The sequence below is a fragment of the Gallinula chloropus genome, assembly GCF_964237585.1.
Source record: "Gallinula chloropus genome assembly, chromosome: 2".
Taxonomy (NCBI): Eukaryota; Metazoa; Chordata; class Aves; order Gruiformes; family Rallidae; genus Gallinula; species Gallinula chloropus.
The window spans coordinates 27,225,586-27,248,297 of NC_140086.1; the positions used below are offsets into that span (position 1 = coordinate 27,225,586).

General features: G+C 39.6%; 1 protein-coding gene across 2 annotated transcripts in view; it reads left to right on the forward strand.

Annotated features, from left to right (window-relative positions):
* Positions 1-22,712, forward strand: part of RUNX1T1 (RUNX1 partner transcriptional co-repressor 1) — a 113,898-nt gene that overhangs the window by 88,462 nt on the left and 2,724 nt on the right. For both annotated transcript variants that reach the window (XM_084260384.1, XM_084260385.1), the window contains 2 exons: positions 8,183-8,251; positions 13,860-14,050. In XM_084260384.1, coding sequence (XP_084116510.1) covers positions 8,183-8,251; positions 13,860-14,050 — 260 coding nt within the window. The remainder of the gene's footprint in view (positions 1-8,182; positions 8,252-13,859; positions 14,051-22,712) is intronic.

The window sequence follows — 22,712 nt, forward strand, 5'->3', positions numbered from 1 at the left end:
CAATAGCTCTATAAATTAGCGTCAGTCAGAGAAAGGAAGGGTTATGGAAATGGTGTTCCCAACGTCACTAATTAGTCTAGTCCCTAGAGAAGTCCTTCTCAAAAAGAAGCATTCAGGTAATGGCTTGTATGAATAGTATTAAAAGTAATGCAAAGAAAGACTCATAAATATGGCATCTGAAATTTCGATCACATATGCAGCTTTGGGAAGAACACTTGTGAGAAAGCCCCTAGATCAAAAGCAGTGGCACCGGTTTGTATTAAAGCTATGATGCAAAAAGAACCAAGACATGGTGCTTGTAAGCATAGTTATTAGGTAAAAAAATAAATAAAAGGAGTTTTTATAATTTCCCCAAAGAATATGGAATTCCTCAAAACTTTATGGATAATGGTATAATCCAAGAAAATTAGTCATAAGAACAACAGCAACAAAAGATAAAAGGACGATCAAACATGCAATTAGATCTCTATATTATAATTTTGTTTGTGTGTTTGTCAAGACAAATTCTTGCAAACAACAAAGTCTGTTTGCTTAAAAAGACATTATGTGGCACAGCCTTTAGCAGTGGACACACCAGTCACTTTGGCTACAACTGAACTGGTTGGAGTGAGTCCATTTCAATTTTAACAGGTCATTTTCACTATTTGGCTTTTAAAAACTACTTCCCTAGACTTGTAGACATGAAACTTGGATTGCTTCAGTGATGTAGCATCCATGTCAGTCATAAATATCGATAAGAAATTCTTTATGTCTTGACATGTAAGGCAGAAAATACTTTGGGGTCTGTGGAACAGTAATCCTTATATTTCCTCAAATCTGGTGGTAATTGTGTTAACAAAATGAAAACTCTTAACATTCGGAGGTGTAATAAAATTGAAGTGGTGTCTGTGAGACTTGAGACACTGTTCTGCTTAGGGCTTTTTATTTTAGTTTAGAGGTGAGGAAGGGGTTGAAAAATTCCTCCAATATTTTAATTAAAGTGCTACAACATGTAAATATTGTTATTTGCTGCAGGGATTCTAAATGTCAGTGATTCCCCTTTGAAATTTTTTTTTTAAAAAAGAAGGTAACCCACCCTTTAAATCCATCTTGTCATCTCCACTAGCAAGAGGAAAGAAAAAATAAGGCCAGATGGCTATACTGTCTGTGCCTTTGTTTCTTTTTCTTTACAATTAAAATATCATCACTGAAGTGATAAATTCTCACTGTAAACATTATGTCGTGATCTTTGTAGATAGCTCTTGTTGAAAAACTCTAAGCTGAAATTTGGCATTGAGAGTTTGAGTCCAAAAGAAATTGAAGAAAATTCTGGCCATCATTTTGAACCAGCAGATTTTTTTTTTTCTGCCCTGGATTTTTTTTTTTTTTTTTAATTTGACATCCCTCTAGATCATGTTGAGTGTGACAATTTATGGTATCTTATCAATATTTTTTTTGTTTGGATTTTTAATTAAGAAATCAAATGAAATATTTGATCATCCATTTTAATGCAGTGTAATCCAATACACACATTAGCAAACTACAACAGGTTACAAGCTCTCATTATACTCCAAGAGTGTGTTGAAGGTAAGATGGCTCCATTCTTTTCAGTCTGAATAATACATGTTTATGAAAGTCTAAAAATGACTCATGAGCTGTGATGGCCTATGAATTGAACAATACATCATCTGACTCCTCCATTTCTGCTGAGGATTTTCGGTACTACACACTACAGCAGGACTGCAACTTTCATCTTAATAGTGAATAATTACACGTATCAGACGTTGTATACTGAAATAAGCGCAGTCGGATAAATTAAAGATGAGGGTTCTTCAACATTGTGGGTTATAAACAAGATCTATAACCTTATTGAGTGCAGCTGTGGCTCTAGATAAGTGGTGTAGGCACACATCAGAAGGTCTACAGTGTTGTTGGTATTTTGTGGCTGTTGCATTTATCTGAATGGAAATCTCACGAAAGAGAGTTTGAAATCTCCAACTGAAGAGTGCCAATGCCTGCAGGATTTGCCCCAGGAAGCCAGGTTTCTCAGAAGTATATGAATTTTTCAAGGAAGACATAGGTTAACCATGTCTTATTACATTTTAAATGTTAACCCTTTCAGAACTACTTGGCTTATATTTTATCAAAGGTTGTTCACCCTGTACTTTCAGTGTTAGCCAGGGCATTCCTGCCGATATATGTGTGTACATGCTGAGATTATAAAATCTTTCCTTTGCCATTTGCAGATAATCAGCATTGCTGTGATATGCATGCTATTCTCAACATGAGCTAATGGGAATGCTGTGAATACCACGCTAGCATCTATAACTTGTAATTCTAGAATGTAAAGCCTCTGTAATACTGGTCACTGATGATATTAAGTATTGCTCTTAATCCACTTGCTGCACGGGAGGTTTGGGCTGGATTGCGGTGTGCTGAAGTTTGCATGCTGTTAGATAGGGCTACTGCTGCAAAAACATTGCGTGCTTGTATTCTCAGTGTTCATTTCTGACCTCCTTGAGACTAGGGTCACTTTTATCTATTCCTTAATACCACTCTTGTTACTGTTGTGCTTTGCAAAATAGTTCGTAGGTGGCATAAAAGAGAGAAAATTTCTTGCTCCTAGTCATTGGAAGTTTGATCTTGGTTGAGGATGATGCAGTACTACAGTACCTGTGTGGTCTTCCTTCTTTAATTCTTTTTAAATGTGAACACAACTGTATTTTTAACACAATTTCACATGTGTTCAAGGAGTGTTTCATGGCCACAAAAATGTATAAGAGGACAAAGAAGGGCAAAGATGTACGTAAGCATACTTGAAACTCATGCTCCTGAACACAGTTAGCAAGGTAGTCTCATGCAGTATTCCCCTTCTTCAGATTTGTATCTATATATTTCATTAATTGGAGCAGCTCACTTTTGAGCTTGACTTACATAATCCCAGATTCACAGAACAGTAGGGCTTGGAAGGGACCTCTGGAGATCATCTAGTCCACCTCCCCTATTAAAACAGGATCACCTAGAGTGGGTTGCACAGGATTGTGTCCAGGTGTGTCTTGAATACCTCCAGAGAAGGAGACTCCACAACCTCTCTGGGCAGCCTGTTTCAAGGCTTTGTCACGCTGTTTTTTCTCATGTTCAGACAGAACTTCCCGTGTTCCAGTTTGTGCCCATTGCCCCTTGTCCTGTCACTGAGCACCACCAAAAAGAATCTGACCCTTTTTTCTTGACAATTCAGATTTTTATAAACATTATTAAAATCCTCTCTCAGTCTTCTCCAGGCTAAACAGCCCCAGCTCTCTCAGCCTTTCCTCATACAAGAGATGCTACTGTCTCCTCATCATCTTTGTAGCCCTCTGCTGGACTTTCTCCAGTAGTTCCCAGTCTTTCTTGAACTGGGGAGCCCAGAACTGGACAGTACTCCAGATGTGACCTCACCAGGGCAGAATAGAGGGAAAGGATAACCACCCTCAAGCTGCTGACCGTGCTTTTCTTGATGTACCCCATTTGTTCATTGGCTACAAGGGCACACTGCTGGCACATGGAGAGCTTGTTGTCATCCACCAGGACTCCTTGGTCCTTCTCTGCAGCACTGCTTCCCAGGAGGTAAGCCCCTAACCTGTAATGGTGCCTGGGGTTATTCCTCCCTAGGTGCAGGACCCTACACTTGCCCTTGTTGAATTTCATGAGGTTTCTCTTCACCCAGTTCTCTAGTCTGTCCAGATCTCACTGAATGGCAGCGCAGCCTTCTGGTGTGTCGGCCACTCCCCCCCGGTTTTATATCATTAGCAAATTTGCTGAGGGTACACTCTGTCCCCTTGTGAAGGTCATTGATAAATATATTGAATAAGACTTATCAAAGCACTGACCACTGTGGCACACCACTAACTGGCTACAGGTCTCCAACTAGACTCTGTATAACTTACCACAACCCTCTGGGCTCTGCCATTCAGCCGGTCCTCAATCCACCTCACCATCCAGTGATCCAACCCACACTTCCTAAGTTTGTTTACAAGGGTACAATGAGAGACAGCGTCAAAAGCTGTGCAGAGGTCAAGATAGACAACAACCACTGCTCTTCCACCCAGGTTCTCATGCCATAATAGAAGGCTATCAGATGGGTCAGGCATGATTTCCCCTTGGTGAATCCATGTCGACGATTCCCAGTAACCTTCTTCTCCTCCACATGCTTATTAATATGGTAATGAATATTCAATATTTGTTGCTCTGAGAATTTTGTTTGTGGTCTGTGTCCCACCAATGTATTTATTTATAGGGTAGAGTGAAGCAAAACTTGCATATGAAATATGAGAAACATTTATTTCGTATACAAAATAATCAATAGTTCAGGCTGGCTATATGCAGCTTTTATTGTTTTGAGCCCTAATTTTCTCCATGGCATATAGGGTATTGTCACTGCCAGTATTTTAATAAATATAATAAATTTTTAAGATCCTCAAAAGATCAGCTGTTCATCTACGTTTTAAAATATTTTGTTATAGACTTGGATGTTGTTGTCCAGTCACAAAAACCTCCATTCTTTTATACAAATATTCAACACATCTTCTCTTCCTTCTTTCCAAAAATGGATTGGGTTTTTTGAGACTTTTGAACACATCTTTTCCTTTTATGTCTTTCTATTGGGTTTTCTTGGGTTCGATCCTTATTATCATGTGTAAGTTTGCCTCCTTCATTTGGTACTAGCTTTTCTTCTTCATTTCAGTTCCCAAATTCTTTGTTTATTTCTGCTCTTACAACTTTCCACATCTCTCAGTACTTTCAACACCTAGTCTCTTTATCTGAAAACCAGAAGTAATAAGCAGTCTATAAGATATTTCTAGTCATTAAACTCCAGAAGCCTGGTTGATCAATTAACTGTCAATGATTCTTTTTGGTTAAATGCATTCTTGAAATAAATACAGTAGGGCCCATACAAACCCAGCACCATATTGTGACAATAGGATTTTTTTCAGTGAATGTTTTCTGCCTTATTAAAAATAAATATCCAGGATAGGCTAAAAATAGTACCTTTTCTGTCTATTTAAATAATATATTATGTTTCTCCCTGCTTTTTAATAGAATGGGAGGGCTGAAACCAAAACTAATTTTTGTGTCTTCTTCATGTGTACTTATGGCTCAGCCCAATGGCTTTCTTGCTGGAAAGATTATTTCACATGAAAACAGAACATTCAAAAAACTTCTTTGAGTTTCAAAACCAGTTTTATTTTTACTTCATTTAAGCTCTTCAAAGTCACATACTGATTATTACTTCCGTGCATATGTGCATTTTATTTTCCTTGTTGGGCTTTTTTGTCAGGTTCAGTAGGAAAGGGATTGATGCTCTCAAACCACACCTTGCCAGTGCTGCACATCCCAATGTTCTGCATAACAACATTGCTGCATTTTCACCATTTCTTTCTATTTCACCAAACCTTGCTATTATGCCTGACATAGAAAGCCTTCTTCACTATCTTTTTCTGTATAAACTGCCTGGTTATGTCAGATTATTCCTGATTTTTTCTGATTTCATTCCATTTCCTTCCAAGGAGAATTTACTTTAACTTCTAGGTGCTGCAGTCAGTCACTTAATATAGAACATTCTTCCTCATCATGGCTTTTTGCAGTTGGTTTTACATTTAGTATTTGAGGGACATCACTCAACTGTGTTACTTTTAGTTTGAGTTCGCTAAAATGTCCAAGTTAAGATCCTTTCTGGTTTAGTTTTAATAAGCAAGTTCTGTGATTCTTAACCGGAATGACACACTGCCATAAAAATAATAGGAATATACGACACATATCCTCTAGTCACATCCTGTAGTTTAGCCCCCAAAAGATTTTTTTTCATGGACTCATCACCACTGACTAAACAATAACCATGTTAATAATATTTTTCTTGCTTGGAAAATGTGTTGTTTATTATCTTCATAAGTGCTTCTTGTCTTTCTCTGTTTGCCATTCCAAGCTATGGGAAAGTCTCTCACAAGCCCTTGATTTAATTCTTGCAGAGGATCTCACTCCTCATGTAAATAATTTGTGGTTGGAATAAGAGCCTGAGTGATGTTTAAGTTTTGGAAATTTTAACAATTATCTGGCAATCTGGTCATTTATGTCATTGAATGCCATTTTCTGAAAATCATGTGTACCAAAAAAACAGCTCCACATTCTCTTTATTTTTAACACTAAGTAGCACTAAGTACCCCTTTGCAGTGGGTAGTACCTTAAAGAGCAGACAAGAGAACTGAAGACAAAATAAATTAATGCAACAAACCCCTTGTTTCATCATGTTTGGATCCTGGTTGTGTCTTTTCCTGCAGGTGTTGCAGGAAAGCAAATAAGAGTTTTAATTTTTTGCCTTCAGTTTTCCTGAGCTTTCAAGCAGTGTTTTCTGCTGCCGCCTCTGTCCCTGACTGAGTTGGCACTGTTCCCGTAAGACTAAAAGCCTCCAAGGGATGAGAGAAGTGCACACAATGATATACGTCATCTCCAGAATGATACGAGCCAAGTGATACTGAGAATCCTCCCATTTACACCATCAGGTCTGAAGCCCTCTGTCGTGTCGATGAAACCCCTGGAAATAGCTAGCTGCTCTGCAGAATCTTGCACACACATTTACGTATGCTCCCCCCATCATTTTATGCTTGAGAGGTGTGAAATTCTGCCTGCAAAAATCCAGTTTATTTTCATCCCATACGTTAGTGACAAACAGAAGAGCTGGGGAAATCCACTCAGCTGCCTGTCAGATGGGAAGATTCAGTCCACCCTGTCAGTGTCTGCAGATTCATGTGCTACAAACTGCATCTGTGGAACAGTGTGCAGGGACTGGGATTCCCTGCTTCTGCATAGCTGAAATGGCCCCAGTCATTTCCACCTCTGTTAACTGTCTGCAGTCTTTAACATCATCTTTTAAATGTACTTAAGTTTCTGTGTCCTACTGTATATAAACGGAGCTGCACGTGTATGTATACTGGTGTAAAAAAAGAATTTGCAAAACCCAATGATTCGATTTTTTTCCTTACAAATATTACTTTTTGTTCAAGCTAGCAAATAATAAATTAAAGAATCAAAACTGAATGTATTTAGTAAAAGATTTCAAAGAGTATTCTTTTAATGTTTCAAACGCATACATCAAACATGATGTTTAATTTCTAGCAACATCTCTAAAAAGATGCAAGCTTTCTCTCTAATGTAATAAATCAAATTATTTTATTTTGATTTGGCCACACAGGCAATAGTCATGGCAATGAACTTGCCTTAAAAAAATTTAAATTTTTTCCTCCTCTATTACTTTGAAAAATAGTTAATCAGTTTTTAAATTGTATTTGAAAAGAGCAGCTTTTCATCTGCTGAGAGTCTGTAGGCTAAATTATCAGGCCAAAGTGAATTTTGTTTCTGTATTTTCTGATCTTGTGTCTTTGAAGTCCGTGTGGAAGGGATCTCGCTGATCTCAGAGCTCTTAGGCAGAGGCCCAGAGGTTAAACCCTTTAAAAAAAAGCACAGGGGAGAGGGGGAAGAGCTGTCAAAATGTGATTGAAATATATGGGTGAATTACGAGCTTCAGCTCCAGTGAGGTTGTTTGGCAGCATATGTATTTAGGGGTTTAACCTAAAGTTAAAGGTTCTGTTTTTCAAAGTCGTGCAGCTACAGTTGCCAACATGGGCTCAGATACAGGAAAGCGTAGCTCTGAACATAAAGAAACACCCCCTTCTTTTTCTGTGGACAGTTTATTTGATCACTGCAATGACATCTTGGCTTTTATCTCCACTCATCAGTAGCCATTCTGTTTTCACAGAGCACAAGTGCGAAATGTGGGCTGTTGCCCCCTTTCATAAACATAATGATGAAAAGGGTGAAGCACATTACTGCCTCAGCTGGTCCCACAAAGCCAGCCTTAAAAGCATGGAAACTATCATAGAGTTGACTTGTAACTCCGTAAAATAAAAAAATAAAGTGAACTAGTGTCAGTCTGGCTTAAGATGAGACATTTGAGTTCTAAGCATTGATCTGGTTGATATGACATTCATGAGCTATGGCCACAGCATCTCTTTTATTTTGAGTAAAGAAAACCTTTTTTCTTCTTCTTTTTCTTGGAGCGATAAGTAAAGGGAATAGGTATTTCTCTCAGCCTTGCTCTCAACAAGCAAGCATTGCTTACATGCTCTTTTTTCTTTTTTTTTTCCTCCCTCTTCACCCCCTCCTCCTGCAGAATCGCATCGGGAATTCCTTCACAGGCCTGCGTCTGGATACGTGCCAGAGGAGATCTGGAAGAAAGCTGGTAAGAACTGTTTAAAAACACCAGCTTAGTCTTCTGGCAGCTGTGTGCAGTTGTTAATGCACTGATGTGAGGAATGAAAAAAAAAAAAAAAGGAAAAAAAAAAACCAGGGGCTTACTAGTAACAAGAAGAAATAGTGTTTGATAATCTTAAACTGGAACTGATCAGGACATGAAATAATCTTTATAATAGAAGCATCTGCTGCTGCAGTTAGGGGGATATCATTACTTCCATTAAGGACCCCTATTTTCAGGGGTTAGAGTGGTTTCAGGCTTAAACTCAGTAGGGTGAAGTTTCAGTCTGTTAGCAATTTGAAAAAAAAAGTTGGTGGGTTTTTTCCTAAGCCTCAAGGTTCTTACCTACTTAAGGTCAGAATTCCCAAAGGAGGGGGGAAAAAACCCCTAACTATACCTGTTAAAGAAAAGCATTAATCTATGCAAGGTAACCACTCCTAATTTTAAAAAGATTTTGTTCCTGTCAGCCCCCCAGTGAAATCTGTGCTCATAAACCTGCAAAGTTTTCAATGAAGTAAGCAAGATCACATCTCTGCAGCTGCTCTGGGTAGTTGCACGGTCATTGACAGCTTCTTCCCTGGGTGTGAAAAGCACCACGGGCAGATGTTGTGGTTGTGCAGAGTTTTATTTGAGACTTTAATACTCTGCCTGAGCACAGGAGCTTCCTGGCAAGGATCCTATGGCAGTGTTGGAGCCTTTGCTCTTCTGACATTGATTTCAGAGCTTCCTTGCTTTCAGAGGGGCCAGGAGGTAGCTCTTGAGTTTCTATATAGACACTCATACACATGCCCCTCTTTTGAACACCTGTATAACCATGAAGTCTCCTGCAGCTGTCTGAGCAGAAGTTAATGATTAAATGGCAAATACACAGCAGTTTTGATGCTTTCTGAGCAAAGGTCCTGTAACTGCTTGCTGCTTTTTGGTGTATTTTAAACTAGATGCAGAACATATGTGTAAAAATGTTATGCTGGCATATTGTTGCATGAGACAAGAAGTTGTGTTGTTTGTGTTATGTGAATTTATCGTGTAAAGTCTGTATTTGTCAATAGTTTAATTAATATTTCTGGAACTGTTGTGATTTCTAGGAAAAAAAAAACAACAAAACAATTACATGTTTTTCTTTTGCCCAAGCAAAGTGTAGCCTATGTAACTCAGTACCCAGAACTATTTTTATAGTTTATTTTGCCATATGAAAACTGGATGTGCATTCACATTGTGTGTATCCACAAATGGTGCTATAAGGCAGGCGTGACCTGTTATCTTGGGAATTTGGTCCCATTTCTAGTCTTTATTTTCATGCTGCTGTGGGTTTAAATCAGATTCCTTGCATTACCTGAGCATACTTATGAACTGGAGGATGAAAAAAGTCTTGACTTCTGACAAGATGTATACCTGTATCTGTTACTAATGCTAGTAAAACATCAGAAACCATACTGCTTTTCATAAATCATGGGACTTTGTTTTCAGGAAGGCACACTGAAGTTGGAGGTCTCCACGATTTCATAAGCCATTCAAGGCAGTAAAGGTGTAATTCAGCTCCAAGAATAGGTCTCTAGTGCCATTTGAGATGCTCTCTAATTTCCTGACTGGGCTGCAACTGCCAGTCAAGAGGCTGCAAATCTCTCACAAGTCATTTCTGCTGGCTCAGTATGGATATCTTGGTATCTCAATGTCCATAAAGACCAATGTGTAGACAGTTGAATCAAGTATGATAGCCTGATTGGGATGCTGAATGAATTGACTGAAAGAATTTGTTATAAAACCAGTTAATTAGCAACCTCAAAAGCATGTGAAAAAGGGATTTGCTTTAAACTTTTGGAGACTGGTAGACTCCAGTGCAGTGCTTTAAATATAACAAGTTAAGCATGTGCTGTTGTGATTGTTGGAACAAGCACGTAGTATGCAGCACCTTGTGAATTAAAGCCACATGAACGCAACTGAGTTTCATACATCAGTGGAAAATTATCAGTATCCTCATTCCTCTCATTGAATTATGAGTATGTAGATGAAGAGTCCAAGCCCAATTCTTGGTGTCCCTCAGTAATGAAGAGAGGCAGGCATGTGAAGAGGGTCAGTCAGATCATAGGTTGGCTGACTTGCTCTCTGGAAAGACCTATTTATCTGTATTAAATACTGAGGGAAACCCAGGCCTATTGCGGGCTGCTGCTTTAGCTTCTTTCTGTGCTATGAGGGAACTGTCTTCCAGCCATCTCCTATCACATAGTGCAAGGCCTTGGCAGTTCTGGACTAGTGAGTTACCAGTTACTTGACTGACTTAATGGAGTCAAGCTCTGGGCTAACTGAACAGATGTGGGATGACTGTACTTTGTCATACAAAAGCCAGTAAAGACCCTGCATGTTCTCCAGAAGAGTCCTGAGAAAGAAATTTTGCATATTTGAGTAGGAAGCCAAAATCACTCATGTTACCAGCTCCCAATTACCTTCTTTGCCAGGGTCAGCCTGAGGGTGAGGGGGTGAAAAATGGCATGGTGGAACAGGACACCCTGCTCACCACCTTTCCTTTTTTTCATCATGTGAACTGACTCTGCCCATGATATATGAGGGAGGTGACCAGGAGCTGGTTGTTGAATCATCCTGTTGGGTTGTATAGGAGTGAATGATGAGCTGAATACCACTCCTGAGTCAGCTCCAAGGACCTCTGATCACGCTGAGTAACACCTATTCTAGACAGGCTTTTTGCTCCCTGGAACTTCTATCATGAGTTAGCACTATTCAGGAAGGAACGTTTCCATTGCATTCCTAAATGGGCAGAGTGAATTTATGCCGAGTATATTTAACATTAGTGAAAAAATGGATGATGCAGATACATGCATCTTAGATATTTGGGTTTTAACATTTACGGATCCACGTTGTCTGATATTGGAACCTAAACACTCTTACTTTCTCTGGAAAAGCAAATAAAGGAAGAGTGCTGATATCATTCCTTATTGTCATAACTCAGCATTGTCAAAGCAAGTCCTTCAGTGTCACTTACAGCTTTTCCTGCACAAAGTTTTATTGTTATCTGAAGCTGTAAAGCTGTCATTCTATGTCTAGAAAATATCTGTAGGTAGTGGAAACATTTATTTTAAGAAGATGCGCAGAAAATCTTTGGTAGGAAATTTTGTCTAATTGATTTGGCTGTTCATTGGTTCATACAGTATTGAAAAAATGGTGATGCACTTAATATATGACTAGACAAATTCTGTTGTGAAAGGTAGTGGGAATATACTTCCACATTCCATAATCCCATCTGTAGTTTACACCAGCTAAAAAGAATCACATAATTTTTCACATACAATCCCATTAGCACATTCAGCACCTTCACCCTCTCAGGAGCTTTGCAAACACAGTCATGAAATATAAAATTTAGAATATAAGGTTCAATTTTTAAATTAGGACGGAAAAGAAGTAGATTTAGTAGGATAAAAACCTGTAAGATTAGAAGTTTCTGTAAAACGTTGTGATGTTCAGCTTTTGTTTTAGAAGAGTTCAAGCTGGCATTTCTAACCACTGAAAACACCTCAATGTAAGATTAAATTTATATGATGTAATGAAAGTGCATCATGACATGCAAATATAATTTATATTTATAGCAAATATCAGCAAAGAAATCCACTTTGTTAATAACGGCAGTTCATAGACACAAAACGTCTGTATTTAAGCTGCCTCATTTTTATGAAAATGGTAATAAAATTGCATCTGTATGTTTGCCTGTGTATATTTCTTTTCTCACGATCAGTGAATGTTTGCAGTTGGTAATAAATATTCAAGCACCTTGCAAATGTCCTACCAATTCCCTTTGCTGATCTGTGTGTGCCTGTGGGACTAGAATAGGAATGCATAATTTAAATATAAATTGCCTGATTTGCATATACAATTAGTCGAGCTGCAGCTTTGATCGTAAGCAAAAATTATTGTCCTGTATTGCCACTTAGATAGAATTTTAATTCACCTTGAATATTCAAAGTAAATTAAGCCTTGGCTGTATGGTTGAAGGGTATGATTTTTTCCTCTCCCGAGGCTTTCCCCTAAACAACATTTATGGTAGGGTAATATAAGGGCATATTTTCAGCCTCATAAAAATAAAGGCATAAGTTTTATCTCTAAATTCCCCTCCCTTGAAAACTTCAGTTGAAACATCTCCCGCAGACATGCAGCACCCACGCACGCAGGGACACACAGAATAATAGAACTCCTCTTTCACTTCACTTTACTCAGTTTTATTCAGCACATGGCTTAGAGTTAAGCCTTTACTGGAATTTGCTTAATAACTCAAAATGGAGACTTCAAGCAGTCGTTATTTTTTCAAATAATGACACCGAGCTCTGAGACAAAAACAGGATAGAATTATTGGCTTGGTGATCTATGCATGGGCTGAATGCAGGGACTAAACCAAACCCGTAATACAGTTGTAATATGTAGATTTTAATCTACAGTAAAACATTTTTTTTATTAGAAATCTGTGTTTTTAATTAAACAGAACATTTAATTAAGGTGGTTTTTAAGTGGATGAAACAATTAAGTGCAAACACTTGAATGAAACATGTCATAATTAGTTTTAATAGAGTGTTAATTGGTACTAGGTTTGCCAAGTTAATAATTACTGCTTATTAAATTTTCAATTAATCATTGTCATTTTGCTTTGAATAAAGATGAAAATTAGATAAACTAATTCAGGGGGAGGATGGTTTCCTTGTTAATTAGAGCAGTTAATTAAAAAAAAAATTACTTGTTTTAGTTGTCAATTAAAAGACTGTTCATTAGTAAAATCTTTGCGCTCTTCCTGCATCAAAACCCAAATAACTAATTTGTGACAATCCACGTTTTCTGGAGTAAAAGATACGACACTGGTATTTAAGGAACTAACAGCTCACACTGACCTAGTTATTTCACAAGGCGCATGAAGGTTCGAACGGCGTGAAGCGGTGCTGCCCTGCTCAGTGCTGCTTGAACAGGGAAGGTCTTGCTGGCTGGGGTGAGCCAGGAAGTTGAGTCTTCTCAGTGTAAACATTGGGCTGAAGGAAAGATCAAGAGGTCAAAGGAATTTTCATAAACAAATTAGCATTTTGACTCCGAAAATTATCTGTCCAGGAAAAAGATATTAGACCAATGTTGGTTTTTTTTAAAAATAAACTCTTAAGGGTTTCTTAACATTACGTATGTATTCATTAACATACTGGGGAAAAAAATGTTAATGGCTATAAATCCTGTCTTAACTTTCAGAGCTGAAACATATAGTTTTAGGTCTGTAATGTCTTAAATAGTGATTCTTGCCAAAGAATGGTATGCTGCAAATCCAATTTTCCGAGTAAAATTTTGAAAAAGATTGCAAAAATAATGTGCCAGAGACCTGAAATGTTTGTATTTGAAGAAGTATGACGGTGAATCAAAATAACATGAATCACAAGTGCTAGAGACTTGTGAGAACTTCTGGTGGTGGGGAAGTAAAGAAGCATGTGGCGGGTCTTGAGGAACCAGGTTCCTTGGTGTCCTTCTGAAAGTGAATCCAATATCTGCTGCATTTCATGCATCATTCCTACTTAGTCCAGTGCCAAGCATCCTGTGCTGACAATGATTTCTTCGCCCTTTTTAGAGGAAGCTGTCAACGAAGTAAAGCGTCAGGCGATGGCCGAGTTGCAGAAGGCGGTGTCAGAGGCGGAGCGGAAAGCTCACGACATGATCACTTCCGAGAGAGCTAAGATGGAGCGCACTGTTGCCGAAGCCAAGCGCCAGGCTGCAGAGGATGCACTAGCTGTTATCAATCAGCAGGAGGATTCAAGCGAGGTAAAGTCTTTGCTGGGCAGGCAGCACCTGTGCCTGAAAACCATCGATGTACCTGGGCTACCTTTAATCTACCTGGGACAGGCCATTCCTGGGACATTGGAGTTCAGTGCCCAAATTTAACTGTTTGTACAGTAGCTTTGGGCACGTATTTCAGGCTCATGCTGAGCTCCAGATTTTCTTGGCTATGTTGTAATCTGACCCCAAATAGTGAACTAGTGAATGTCAGCTGAAGTCTCACCCAGTAACTGCTGGTCAGGGTTACGTATAGTGCACACATTTCTGTTCTAGTGTAGCTTTACAGTAGCTTTAGTTTAATACTCTCCAAATGACCACATTGACTCGATAACAAGATTGCTTGCTGGACAATATTTCACACTGAAACCTAATTTGAACAAAGCAAAAATTCATTTAAGAGTTTGTCAAGCTCAGTGACTAAAAGATTGTCCAGGGAAAATGTTGGATGTAGAAGTGATTAACAGAAGACAATGGCTCCTGTAGGACAGAAAGTGAATATAGATTCGTGAGTGTTTCCTTATTTTGAATGCGTTGCTTTGACTGCAGGGACTATTTGAGAGTTGAGGACTGGGCAAACAGCACTTGTAGAGAAGAAAAACACATGAGAAGAGCCACAAAGACTAAACCAAGAAAAAGAATGTTAAGCTCTGATTTACTTTCAGACCCAAGAGTTGAAGCCTTGAACGGCTGCGGTACGAGACGACCAGCAGCACGACTGGCAGGCAGCTGCAACTGTGAGAAGTGTGTGTTTGACCAGTGCTGCAGCAGTCTAGATAGCAATTAATTTTTATATCCATTACAGAAAAACAGTATCCTCAGTTAAAACCACCCTTAAAAAACAGACACAACAAAGGAATTATGTCAGTTAAAAGTTATTTGTGTATAAACTTCATCTCTCAAGACCACTGAAATGAAAGAACATTACTTTCATGAAGTATTTATTGTTCTTGGTCTCATATCTTGGCTGTAGTAAACCCACTTTAATACAAATTCTAAATGTCAGGGAGTTGGAAAGAGAGGGTACGTGGTGGTACCTGTTGTCCAGGTATGTATGTTTGCGTACATGATGGTAAAAGCACTTCTCATGGGCTGGGTGGGCAGCGTTGGGAGAAGAGTCACTTCAGTTGAAAGATGCAGATGAGCTAGCTGCAGCATGCTGAGAAAACTGGCAAAAGTCACGAGCAGATAAGTCAGGGGCATGCTGCAGTATGCATCCATAATTTGAGGGAGCGTAAGATTTTAATTCATACCAGTCTTCTCTGGAGATGAAAGACCATTGTGGGATCACTGAATGCCCAGAGTTTCTCCTTAATGTGTAGCAGATGAATAACAAGGAGACAAAAGGAATTGATTTTCAGCATCTGAAAGTTTCTCAGGAAGAAAGGGTCTAGGGGAAGTGTATGTACCCTTTAAGTACTAACTGTTCCATTGTAGATTAAACGAGACATAAATTCAATTTATTGGCATTTTGTATCAGAGATACTCAAGGACATTTTTCCTGCACTGTGTTCACAGAAAGGGCATCTGTCTGACTTTGCATCATTAAAGAGCTGTCATTTTGTATGTATAAAAGAGACTCCGATTGTTAAAACCAAAATTCCAAAGGTAAATGCCTTTGGAGGAAACTGCAAATTAAATCTGTTTAGTGAACTGATAGAGTGTGGGCAGGACAGAGGAAGTACTTACGTGCCAATGCATACAACTCATTCTTCCACAGGCAAGTGTGCATCCAAAGGAGTGCGTAGAGAGTTTGTGAGCTGTAATTCTCTCCTGAGTAGTTGTAGCCCTGTAAAAAGCAGTGTAACAACAGCCATCTTTACTTTGTCTCCAGAAGAAGTGCTTATGAGGTTGTTCAGTTCTTGGAAACAAGATTTTTTTTTTTTTTTTAGCAAGCAAATATTCTTTTAATTGTGTTCTAATGAAATGTGGCTCATAGGGTTACAGATGTTTTCAGGGTTGTGCATCCTCAGGGAGGATACAAGCCTCCTGGATGTAGACCAAACTACATACTTAGGACCGATTTACACTGAAGCCTGGTGACTGGGGGCTGCAGCTTTCACCCCTGTGGTTGTGAGTCGCACATCAGGGTGGCTCTGGTGAGGTGAAAAAATGCAGGTTTTAGTAAAACTGCAGAGAGAATTCAAGTTTGGTCAGTTTGTGTTTACCCAGGTGCTTGGTTAATTGTGAAGGGAGTTGACAGTGATACATATTTGATAATCAGATGTGTCTACTAAGTTTGTATAATTAGTCTCTTTTTGGCTTCCAGTTATACCAAACTCCAACCACTTAGGACAGTGCTTCCCATGATTACTAGTTTACTCAGGCTGTTTCATTTTGTTTTGGTTTGGTTTTTTTTAATAACTCCTGTAAAAACAGACCAAACTTTTCCTTCATCTTGGAGCACAGGAGATCAGCTTGCCTGCGTTCGAACAGGGTTTCTTTGGAGGTGAGACTTTGTGCTTGTCAGGCTTGAGGAAGAAAACTTCATGTTTCCTTTGGTGTTCATTACCTCTTGATCTCTCTGTGAGAGATGGTCTCTTCATGTGTCTCTTACAAGTCTCTGTAACTTCTCTCTGTTCAGAATTCTCAGCCATATGCCTCCAGCGCCACGGATCCCTGTGTGCTAAAGGCACGGGAGTGATATTTCCAGGGCTAGAACGGTTCCAAATAGGAGAAAGCCGAAGAGCAGCTTCTGCAGCCTTATAGGTCTAGAGGAAGGCTGAGCATCACTCCTCCTTTCTTATCCTTGGCAGGATGTTACGCCAAAGCCTGCAAGAGAGCTTAGTATAGGCTGCTATATAATCACGCAGCTCCCGACAGAGACTATTTCTCTCATGGGTGTAATTTGTTCTGTTGGCTGTGGAACTATGAATGGAGATGGGAATTTGGCACCAGATTTCTAATGTATCAGATACAATTTTCATCTGATGTGGCCACTCCCTGTCTATTGAAAAGGTTTCTCCCTTACAGCTCTTCATTTGTTATTCAGTAAAATGCACCCTGGACCTAGCTGAGGCTTCGTGGAGCTGCTCTGGTGTAGAGGACTTTGTGGCACTGTTTCTATTGCAGCCTTCTCTAGGGCTCCAAGTGACAACCAGTACTAAGACTTGAGATTTTTGTAATTTATTATAATTTTAAGATAACACATAGTCTCCTCATCCAAGACCTTTCAGAGGTCTCACAAGAAGTACATCGGGCAGTTGATTTTTTTTGTTGATGTTCTTGGGTTTTTTGGTGGGGTTTTTTCTGGTTTTGGTTGGGGTTTTTTTGTGTTTTGTTTTTCTTTGTTTTTTACCCAGAAAAAGTAGCATCCCTGACTGTAAGACTGGCTGCAAAGAAACAGTGAAGCTGGACATGTTGAACTGATGAGAGCAAAGTAAAGGGGGCATAGGACATGATATGTGGAAGCATCTTGAGTTTTCAGAAGTGGATATTTCTAGAATCAGCACATTACATAGTTTAGCTTTAATTTATGACCCTGACATGGTTCCTTGTTGAACAATTGTTCTTTGCTTATGTTTGAATTGTTCAGTATGTTTTAATTCACAGTGCCACTGCTTCCGTGTCTGTACATTTGCTTCCAAAACATGTTTCTGCATAAGCCCTTGCGACTGACCAGGACATGCTCATTATTTTCTATTTCTGTTATTCTAATGAGAGATTTGTTGAATGTCAGTGAATGGAGCATGTGGCTGTTGTAAAGCAAGAGGACAGAAGTCCTACCTGCCAGCATGGCTGTTCCTGAGCCACAAATTATTTCTTTACCAGTTCCTTACAATTGCTTGACAAAAGATGACCCATCCATCAGTAGTTGACTTGGCTAAGTACAGAAACATGTGTGAGCAGTCTACTCTTTAAGGACTGCTGTGCTTGCTTTGGCTGCAGCATACTGTTGTGCAAATCAATTTTAATAGTTAGGGTGAACAGCTTAGCAGAAAGACTGGCTGCCCAGATTGAGGTGGGGTGGGGGGAATCATCAAAACATCTGTCTTTCTGCTCTGGTATAAAATGCCACTGAAAAATTCGACACCCAGTGTTCTTCCTCACTTTTGAGTAGGGTGGGGGCTGGGGACAGGGAAGGAACACAAATGTTTCGGTTCTCTCTACTTAAAGCAGATGCTGACATCTGCTCAGATAAAACAAGTATGTAACCGGTCCAACTCTGCTTTTAAGAGATGTGTAATGTTAGGGCTTGTTTATATCGCAGCAGTTTATGTTGTATGTGAAAATCACAATTACCTGACATTCTGAAGACAGCTGGCTTCAATCTCTGCTGACCAATCCCTTGAGACCAGGACTGTGCCAGCAAACCTGACTCTGAGCATCAGATGCTGTGATTCAGGCAAGCCGAGTTTTTTAGACTGGTATTAAATTTAATACATATGTCAGCTAATGTTTAATTTTTTTTGGCTGGGCATCTCTTTAGAAAGTAGCACATCATCCCCTGCAGTGGTGGGTGGTACAGAGGCGCCAGAGCCATGTGTTCTGCACAGGATCAGCCCAGATGTGATGTGAACATTGGCACTGCCCCAGACTCCTCAGCTAAGCCTGGCTAGCCAGCTTGCATCTCTCTTCCGTATGTTTCTCCCCACTGCTGCTCTCAGGATTTAGCTTCTCTCATGCAGACTTGTGTGAACATAGACGTACTTCATACAATAAACAGTAGCTTGGGCAAGCCTGGAGTGTTCAGTGATAGGTGCAATATTACTAGAAACATCTAAAGCATGGAATATCTTTGTACTGCATTTTGACTGAGCGTGGGAATTTCCAAAGTACAGATGTCTTTTCCTTTCTGACAGGACATGGATAGAATTTTCATAAACAATTTCACCAGGTTTTAGTACTGGTGTTCAATGGCTCAAACGGTCTTCATTTAGGCCACTGTGGTTTCTGTGATTTCTAGAAGTCTTTTTCTTGTGGTAAGCAGTGGTAGAGTTTTGAATGCCATGAGAAACTGCAGAATAAGGCGAAATCTGATTTCTTAGTACCCAGCCATGCTTCCTTTCCTGATAAACTGGGGAAATCCAGAACTTGTCAAAGATGACAGAGCAGTGTTTGGCACAGCATTTCAGAGTTCATCATCTCATTGACATGTCACTGTCCATTTGGGTTTTTCTTCTTCTTTAAGCCAGCTCTACACCAAGTCTCAGCTGGAGATGTCAGAGGAAAGCAAATACTCAGTTGTGGTTAAATATATCAAAGATGAAAGAGACGGGACAGTCAAAATTATTGGCAAGTCTGTGTCCTGGTACTGGAGACCACAGAAATGGAGACCATTTGTTTTTAAGAATTTTGACGATGTCAAACAGAAGTTTCTGAGTTCTGTTGTTTGAAGATGGAAGCTTAAGTGCATGAGAATTAAGTCTGACCTAAGATAAGGCTCTGACCTAAGACTGATATTCCTTGTCAGTTGAAAGAGGAGGATGAAATATGATCGGTGGCATAGATTCGGAGTGAGATTCCCATCTGGTGTAATTTAGCCCAATTTCATTGAATTAATCCATTTTCAAGGTAGTGAAGTTAAATTGAATTATGTAGTCTGAGAATCTGGCCTTTTGTATAACCTCACTGTTTCACAGGAAAATCAGTGCAGAGTTAAACTGTAATCCAGTCCTCCTCATAGTTTTAGCTACATCTGGAATTCTCTTAAGCACAAGCTTGAAGTGCAGTGTAGTAGGTCACTGCCTAAAGACAGAAGGTAGACCAGGAGAGGTTTTGAGAGATCTGCTACTCCCTTTCCCAGTGCAAGATCATCTCTAGATGTATCATTCCTTTAAGATGTGTGCTTTCCCCAAGCTTTAGTGATGGAGACTCCCCAGTCACTCCAGGCAATTTCTGCCTGTTCTTAGATTTATCAAAACATCTCCTTCTGTTTTTTCTCTGGCAGATTGTTGATCTAGTTACTTCCCCTGTTCATCCATGCAGACATGGTCTTTGCTTGTGTCACCGCAGTAGCTTCCAAGGTGTTTGGCTGCTACTGCAACTTCTCAGACTACCCTCCATCCTCAGGTTTAACACTCTCAGCTTGCTCAGGCTCTTCTCATAGCTTGTCTTTATCTGACCTCAGATTATTCTGGCTGCCTTCCTCTGGGTTTTTTCCAAGCCTTGTTTGTCTTATTTGCTGTATTTGAAGTGTAGCACCCCAACCTGGACAGTACTCCAGGCAGAGCCTTGCCAGTGCAAGGTGGAGAGTCTGTAGTCCTGCTCATATTCCCTTGTATGATGATTGCCGCTTTCTCACCAGCATGACATTGGTCATCCTCTGATATCTGAAATGCTGTCTACACAGGTCAGACAGGGTCCCCCCTTTTGCTGGCATTTGCTAGAGCTTGCCAGGATGGAAGATACTTTCACCATGCTCAACCTGATATTGAGTTCTGTCCTTGACATCTGGATCAGCTGGAGATACGTGATGCATGTAGCAGAGCCCAGACCATTAACTGCCATCTTGACCCTGGCTTTTATTTGGTAGAATTTCGGCTCTGGACTGACCTATCAGCCATCAGTGTGAACAGAAAACATCTCTTGCCAAAGCTTGCTGTGCCCGGGCCTGATCTTTGCTGCTGTTTTTCACTACTCACACACAGGGAAGAGTGATGAATGGCCACAGCGGTGAGGACTCGTAGGACAGGGAGTTCTGCCTGTTAAATCCAGCAGCAGTGCAAGTGGCATGTGTGCTTGTTTATGATAATTTGCACTAGTAATTTTTAAATCAAATTAAGTTTTGTTGCATAAATGTGAGCTCTAAAAATATTTTAAAATTCTTGCATTTTATGTACTTTTATTCCCATGAACAATTCCACTAAAGCTGTAATGACCTGTTAAATTAGAAATAATATGTCCAATGGACAAAATCACATACCAGATGATGTAGGACACATTAAGTAATCATGTACGGGGGCAGCTTACAGCGTTGTCACTTCGTTAAAATCTTGCAATTATGTATCACTTTTCATGTTCTGTACAGGCTGATCGTTAACCAATGACTGTTTTAATAAGAGTTGAACTAACACTGTTTGAAATTGAATGACTGTTTTCTGACCTCAGTATGGATCTTGTGGTAAGATAGTGAAATGTCGTCCAGCGGCTCTAGTCACATCTGGGAGACAGTTCTGTCTGTGCAGATAGGCCTTACTCAGGAGAGGAAGCAAAGGGATGATTCCCCAGAAGTTGGCCTATATTAACTAAATAGATAACTGAATAGAAGTAGTTTGACATCCTCACAATAATTGCAGCACAATGAAAGCATGCGCTTCAGGGTTGCCATTGGATCTCCAGAAGGGAAGGATTCCAGCAGCTGCTGGTTGACTTTCAGCATTTTTCCATGTGGAAAAAAAGTGGCTTTTCAGAAAAGTCTGCGTGGAGAGGTTTTGTACCTGTATATCTGCTTTGAAATGGGCGGAAATAGGGACCGAACTCAGGGCTGGCAGTTTGGCCAGAAGGAAATAGCTGGGAGGTCAGGAGGCATGTTAGTAGGTACAAATTCTGTGCAAGCACGGAATTAAATATGCTCGCAGATCACAGTGCAAGCATCAAACTGACAGAAGGAAATTTTCACAAGTAGGATGTGACTTGAGAAATATTAGTGTGGTAAAACAAGGAGAATCCAGGTATGTCGCAACTTTTTCTCATCAGTGGGATATGAGGCATTCTGGCATTTTGAAGGGCTAATACAAACATGCCAGGTTATTTTGATGTGTGTGTAAATATGTCTGTGTGTCCACATGTTCATCTACAGTGTTCTAAATTACTCGTGGTTATTATTCGTTGTGAAGATAATGCCTTTTAAAGAAAAGTTGTTCAAGAACAGTACAGCTGCCCATTTCCAAAGGTGGTTTTACCTCTCCAGCACCGGACAGAGTTTGAGCAGAACAAACCTGAAACAATGAATACTGAATCAAAACCAGGTGATGCCAGACAAGGGGTCTGAATTCCCGACATATAACTATGAGAAACATCTGTTTCTGTGTGTTGGTAATTCCACCTTTTTTAAAAAGTGTTTTTAAAGATGGGAACAATTTTATGAATTAAAAAAAAAGAAGTCCCCAACACATGAATCTGTAATTACCTGCTTTAGTCTGTGTGTTTAATTAGGATGAATTGAGAATGCCATATACATTTGATTTGAGTCTCAAAGAGCAATTGAGCACTAGACAGTTACTCTTCCTCCATCTGCCAGTATGTGCCTATGCAACACCCCCCCTTCCCCAAACAACAACAATAATAATTATAATAATAAAAAACCCAACCAAATTGCAAAAAGAGGGAGGATGGAACTAACACACAGATATTTTCTAAAGAAGACTGATTAAATATCTTAATTTCCTGAAAAATATTGGTTTGGATTTAGGTTGTTGTTTAATTCTGAAATTGGGAGGGGTTATGGTCGGGGTTTTTTTGGTAGTTGAGGAATATCACTTAAAGATTGGCTGTGTTCCAGCATCCAGCTGGCATAGCTGCAGAGTGTGTGAAAGTGAATAGCATACATATTCTGCGGTGGCTTCCCCATCCTGCCAAAGATTTAGGCTCCAGCTTGACTGTTCACTGCCAGAACTGCCACTGTGTCAAATGGCATTACTCAGATGATTAAAATCGAAGCTTTCCCGGGGTAACAAGTCTTACCTGTGTGTTAAGTCTTTTTCTCTCT